General features: G+C 41.1%; 1 protein-coding gene across 6 annotated transcripts in view; it reads left to right on the forward strand.

Moving 5' to 3' along the window:
* The window catches only part of Tnik (TRAF2 and NCK interacting kinase), a 448,219-nt gene that overhangs the window by 435,615 nt on the left and 5,772 nt on the right, over nt 1-6,832 (forward strand). For all 6 annotated transcript variants that reach the window (XM_008830100.3, XM_017797395.1, XM_008830101.2 and 3 more), the window contains 2 exons: nt 2,064-2,164; nt 4,681-4,830. In XM_008830100.3, the coding sequence (XP_008828322.1) occupies nt 2,064-2,164; nt 4,681-4,830 (251 nt within the window). The remainder of the gene's footprint in view (nt 1-2,063; nt 2,165-4,680; nt 4,831-6,832) is intronic.

Here is a 6,832-nt window from a genome sequence, read left to right on the forward strand (position 1 = left end):
TTCCAGGGGATCTGACAGCCTCTTCTGTCCTCTGAGGGCATTGCATGACAAGGGTGTACTTACCTACATGCAGACAATACACACACATAAAAAAATAAAAATAATAAAATATTTTTTAAATATGAGATTACCATCCTGCTTAACCTGCAAACCTTCCAGCAGCCTTTCTGACGTGTCTGACGTCACTCTTCTAGTCGCTGCTGGTTTCATTGCCTGGCATTAGTATGCTGCCCTCTAACCAGAACATGAGAAATGAAATGCTGCCAGAGAGGTATCATTGATGATTATTTATCAGAAATTTGAGACCAGGTTAATTTTCAGAAACATTTTTTCCTCACTTATCCAAAGAACCAATAGACCTGTCTGTTTTACTTTGTTTGTGGGATTCCAGCCAAGATAACAGTGACATCCTGGATACGTGACTGTTCTGGTATACTCAAATGCCTGTGAAATTTCAAAGCTATGAAATAGTGAAAATACTTAGCATATGCTAATAAAAATCTTTCTTAAATAATTTGAATAATACAAAGTAAACAGAATTTAAAGAAGACAAAGAATTTGAATAATACAATGAATAAATTTGAGCTTGTATATAAGAAAAATTAAAAGGAATAAAAGAAAATTGTTTATTGAAGAGTCACTTAAAATATTTCCTTATTTCTTCTGCCCTAATATACTTAAATAAATTTTAATTCTCAAGTTATGTTAATCTTAAATTGTGAATCTTTTTCTTTTTAAATATTCCTTTTTCATGTGTGTGAGTGTATTGCCTGTATGAAAGTGCACCCGAGTCATGCAGTGCCCTCAGAGGTCAGAAGAGGGCATCAGATCCCCTGGAACTGGAGTTATGGACAGTTGTTAGCTGCCATGTGGGTGCTGGGAATCAAACCCGGGTCCTCTGCAAAAGCAGTCAGTGCTCTTAACCACTGAGCCATCTCTCCAGCCCCATGAATCTTTTTCTGTGTATCAAGTGAGGAAATCAGACAATGGTTTCATAAAGAACTCACATGGGCTCGAGATGTAGCTCAGTCATGGAGCACTTGCCTAACATGCCAGGACATTGGTTCTGTCTTCAGCACTGTAAAAAGACAGAAAGAGTTCAAGTCATAAGCAAAAATTATGAAAGAGCCAACTAGAAACATAACATTTCACCTAATCACATGAAAATTTATCCTACCCAGTTTCCTTATGACACAGAATATTGTTTGTTCATATATCTCATACAGAAAACGACTAGCACATATATTTGTGGGTTATAGAATTAGACTCTTCCTTTGAGTAATGAAAGGTCCAGAAGGTATTTAAAGAATTCTGTAATCCCCCAAGGTCATCATACTGACCATGATGTCATCAGAGGCACAACAGACCACAATAACTGAGAGTGCAAACAGGAGGATGTATTCTTCATTCCTTCATTCATTCGTGCATGACGCACTGTTGAATGCTGTTTTATGTAAGGCAATACTGAATTAGACACTTAGTCATTTTACCAAGTTCCTATCGATGGAAGCTAACATTCATAATGTTCCATATCCTAAAGAGTAAAAAGCATTTGTCGAGGTAAAAATAAGCCACTAACAGAACCCAGGGCTTTATCATTTCATCTTTTATTGAAATATAAGCAAGCGATTATTTTATTTAATTATCAGAATTAAAATCTGAATAACAAGCAGATAATATGACCTAAGATTATGTCTATCAGTTTGCTGACTGTTTTAGATCTCACTATACCAACTCTCTGCTACCTACATTCAAATAAGCATAAAAGCCAGGCAAAATAAGATAAGAAAGTGACTTGGATCCTTATCACAATGAATATTCATGTTTAAGCTTAAGCAGTTGCATTTTTAGATGAAGAAAAAGACTTGAATATAAACCTAAAAATTCCTAATGTACTACCAACCAAGTTCACTAAACACAGTTCAATCTGTGTATAAAAAGAAAAAAGCCTACAGTACCCACAATGAAGATATAGACATGTGCACCTACATTCATTAATACAAAAAAAAAAAAAGCTTGGATAAATTGATGTGTTTTCTAAATTCATTCCTTTTCTATTACAGTTAAATATGAAAGGATCAAATTCTTGGTGATTGCCTTAAAGAATGCAGTGGAGATATACGCTTGGGCCCCTAAACCTTATCACAAGTTCATGGCATTTAAGGTAAGCATGTAGGTTGCTTGCTGGTCTAATTTCAATTTCCACCAGTGCTGTATTTTCTACATAAGCCCACACCAGTTTTATAATATATATAAAACATGTTGTAAAACTTGGATTTATTATTTCAAAAGATTATTTTAAATGCTATCAACTCCATCACATTAAAATTTGTGTTTGTCCTCCTCCATTTGATGTCTCTGAAACGTTGACTTCGAGAGGAATTTAGTATGAATAGCTACCAAGAAAAGTACCAAATGTGACATTACACAATGAGATCTGTTGTGAAGCCACTGAAACTTAAGAATTGTCTGATGTTTTGTCTGAAAAAGACAGCTCAATGGCAGCACTGGGTCTCTAGATCACTAATCATCTCAGATGTTTCCAGATGAACTCTCTGAGACTCTACATTTGTGTATCCCCATGGCTCGCACACGTCTCTGAATGGAATGCTGAATGTAGTCACTCCTGGACATGGCCTGATTTCTCTGCACTTCCATTCTGATTGCCTTTGCACTTGTTTCCTTGGTCTGAGTCTGTACTCATCACAGATGGATGGTCCCTCATGAAGCTCAGCAGCAGTAGGATGGTGACGTGCTTGTCCCATTGACCCCAGGACATAAAATTGATCACCAACTGCCAGAAGAACCATGACTTTCAATCACCCTGATGGTTCCAAGCCATGCAGCCCAGCCACATGCAGCCAGTGTGAACTTGTCCCCCATGACTTTCAATCACCCTGATGGTTCCAAGCCATGCAGCCCAGCCACATGCAGCCAGTGTGAACTTGTCCCCCATGACTTTCAATCACCCTGATGGTTCCAAGCCATGCAGCCCAGCCACATGCAGCCAGTGTGAACTTGTCCCCCATGACTTTCAATCACCCTGATGGTTCCAAGCCATGCAGCCCAGCCACATGCAGCCAGTGTGAACTTGTCCCCCATGACTTTCAATCACCCTGATGGTTCCAAGCCATGCAGCCCAGCCACATGCAGCCAGTGTGAACTTGTCCCCCATGACTTTCAATCACCCTGATGGTTCCAAGCCATGCAGCCCAGCCACACGCAGCCAGTGTGAACTTGTCCCCCATGACTTTCAATCACCCTGATGGTTCCAAGCCATGCAGCCCAGCCACACGCAGCCAGTGTGAACTTGTCCCCCATTCTGCCTCTCTCTGCGTTCTTCGTCAGTCTTCACATTTTATCTCCACATTTGTGACTGTGATCTCCCTTTGGCTCTGTATTCTTTCACAACACCTACACCACGTGAAAGTCGAATCCGCCCTGGAAATGTCAGCTCTCTTAATGAATCCCCGACTCCTGTCTTGTTCTTTTCATTCAAATGGCCCATTTGTGGTGGGCTCTGGAGGACAGACTCATCAACAGAAATGGGCTCCCCTCCATAGCCCCACTTTACTGAAAGAAATGTTTGGACTACATTATGGCCACAACAACAGTGACTCTCAGAAGCTAATGTATTGCTACTGTGCTGCCAGAATCTCTCTCCACAAAAGCTTGTATGTCATGGTCCCTTTCCCATTCGGACCCTGAAGCCACTGCTGTCAGAGTCCTAGCCACAGCACACAAGATAGCAGACCAGACCCAGCCCTGAAGAGGGAAGTATAAACCCAAAGACTTGAACAGAAAAGGCTGGGACACCCTTCCCTCAGACAAGAGCAGGGGGTGCCGACTTCCTGTGCTTTGAGGAGTGTAACAGCGGATGGGGAGACAGCAGCATTAGATGGCAGGGATGTGATACACAAGGCAACTGTGATCTCACAAATCTTCCCCTGGAGTTCATGTCCAGTAAAAGTACAGCGTGAAGGAATCGAGACAAAGGAAGTGAGACGGGGAGACTTCACAGCCAGCTGGACTTAGGCCCTGGATCTGGTCCCACAGAACTTTGATAAACTTGTCTAGAGCTCTCCTTTCTACCTTTTCTGGTTTACCTTGGAGATGCTACGAACCATGAGCCTTGTAACATTTCTTCCCCACCCCCCTTTTTTTAATCACCCAAACCTAACTCTCAGAATGCAGTTCTAATGTTTAGAGAAAGTATCGCCCTAATACCCACTCGGTCATGAAAGGAAAATTATAATCACGGCATGCTCATTAATCCCAAAGAAGCTTAGCACAGAGCCAGTTGCAGGCTCTTCTGGAAGGTAGCAAACTGGTTACCACATGGATAAGAGGGACCCAGAGAGATGGCTGCACCCTCTCCAGTGGGCACAGGCCAGAAATAAGCAGGAAAGAACAGCAGCATCCAGCCACCAAGCTTTTAACACCAACACTATCAGAATTGACAGTTGTTAACTGTCTTCTCCATCACACAGGACAAAAAGTACAAAGCAAAATGCAACAGACAAGAAGCTTTCCTCCAGTCACCTGAGATGAATAGATGGAAAACTGAGAGACCTTTTCCTAGCTTTTCAACTGAAGAAATCTTCCCTCAGACGGTGGCTAAGTGAAATGTACTAATAAGACAACCTGGTTAATTGAATACTAACGAGGTGTCTTTTGAAGTCTTTTGCAGATCTCCAGCATAAGCCTCTGCTTGTTGATCTCACAGTAGAAGAAGGTCAAAGATTAAAGGTTATTTTTGGCTCACACACTGGTTTCCATGTAATTGACGTGGATTCAGGAAACTCTTATGATATCTACATACCATCTCATGTAAGTTGCCAAAAGCAAACTCTCTCCTGCTCCCTTCCTGGTAGCCTGTGTATAGATTTTGTTTTGCCTATTTTTTAGTAGAAGTTCTGCTAACTTTTACTAATCTGTAAAGTAAGTGAACTTTGGGCACCATGAAATAGAATGCTTTCAATATGGAAAACGTGTAAATTCACCTAAATTTTCTTATGCCCTACAACTGACGAACACATCACTGAAATTATTTTGTAGTTATTCTGTATATTGTTTTTGGACTTTAGATTAGAATGCATATGTTACAGGGTAGATGATCTCCCCCACTTTCAGTTTCTGAAGGAAAATTGATTCATCTTGTGCTAGAGAAAGCCAACAGTTAGATGCTAAATTCTAGGAGAAAAATCCCTTTTCTGCTATTTTAAGTTCTTGTCAGCCTGGGGGAAATTGGATAGGATGGGGTTGGACCCACTGGAACTTGTACTGTTTCTAACATGTGTGAGCCTTGCAACAGTGGACATGCTAGGCAGCCTCTCCAACCCCCAGCTTTCACCTCTGTACCCTGTAGGGTTATTATGAACATTAAATTAGGCAATCAGTTGAAAACACTTGACCAAAGGCCCTACATATTAAAGTTATGCTTATTAACAATGTAATATTCAGGACTGGAGAGGTGGCTCACCAGTTAGGAGCACTGGCTGCTCTTGCAGAGGACCTGGGTTCCGTTCCCAGCACCCACATGCCAGGTTCAGGGGATCTGTAACTGTCTTCTAGCCTCCACAGGCAGTTCAGGCATAGGTACACTTGCATACATGCAGAAAAAATACCCATACACATAAAAAAAATAAAATATATAAAATTCAAATTATACCTATATATATATATGCATAAACCGTTACCCTTAAGGAGAATGTTTCACAGATCTGCTTATTAGAGTGGGTGTGGTGTAAGCTATGTGTCCTGAGTGTAAACCCAAGGCTTACAAACTCGAAGTCTGAAGTCAATCCCTGACGGATTGGCATTTTGAGAGTTGAAGGCTTTAAAGAAGCTCAGTCAGGCGTGTTGATTTGATGCATTATACCCACACATGCAGTTGTCATTTCTGGCTGCATTACGGCTTTTGACTTCTGTGTGTACATTGTCGGCTGCTGGGGCGTCACCACTGATTGTCCCAATCCCCACAGCCCCGTGGTCTATCACACGCTGGAACTCTGTGACACCGTCATCCAGGAGGCTGCGGCAGCACCGCTTCACTTTTGGAAGAGTCAAGCAATTACACTTATTTTACTAGTGTGATACGTTTTACTAGTGTGATACACTTTTTTCAAAGAAATTGTTCTAGTGCAAAACCCATGAATTTCAATGTCAGAAAAATGTGCTGAAATCCCATTTCTAGCACTAAATTCTACTGTAGCTTTGGTCAGGTTACATAACTCTTGGGATTCAGTTCATTCATCTTCAAACAAAGATATCTATGATGGAGAGCGCTTTATGTACATAGTAAGTGGTCCAATATGGTGTCCCATAGAGACAGTGGTACTGTTATCTTTATGTACATAGTAAGTGGTCCAATATGGTGTCCCATAGAGACAGTGGTACTGTTATTAAGAACAAGTAAGTTGGATTGTTGATCTAGTAGCTAAGTCTGTGTTTACCAGGGCATTTGACAAGGTCAGTACTTAAACTTGACAAAGCAAATTTCAGTCTCTATAATATTTGCAATTCTTAAAGCTACAAGTCATTCAAGGTTGTCTTGGTTTTAAATAGAGTAATGCTTGGTCTTTGTCTTCTAGATTCAGGGCAACATCACTCCCCATGCTATCGTCATCTTGCCTAAAACAGATGGAATGGAGATGCTTGTTTGCTATGAGGATGAGGGTGTGTACGTGAACACCTACAGCCGGATCACTAAGGATGTGGTGCTCCAATGGGGAGAAATGCCCACGTCTGTGGGTAGGTTAACCATTCCTTATCTCCTTCAGCAGTTACACTCCCCAAATGAAACGAAAGTCAAGAAATGTGAAACAACCAT

This window comes from Nannospalax galili, unplaced genomic scaffold (genome assembly GCF_000622305.1).
Source record: "Nannospalax galili isolate Female #2095 unplaced genomic scaffold, S.galili_v1.0 scaffold33, whole genome shotgun sequence".
Lineage (NCBI taxonomy): Eukaryota > Metazoa > Chordata > Mammalia > Rodentia > Spalacidae > Nannospalax > Nannospalax galili.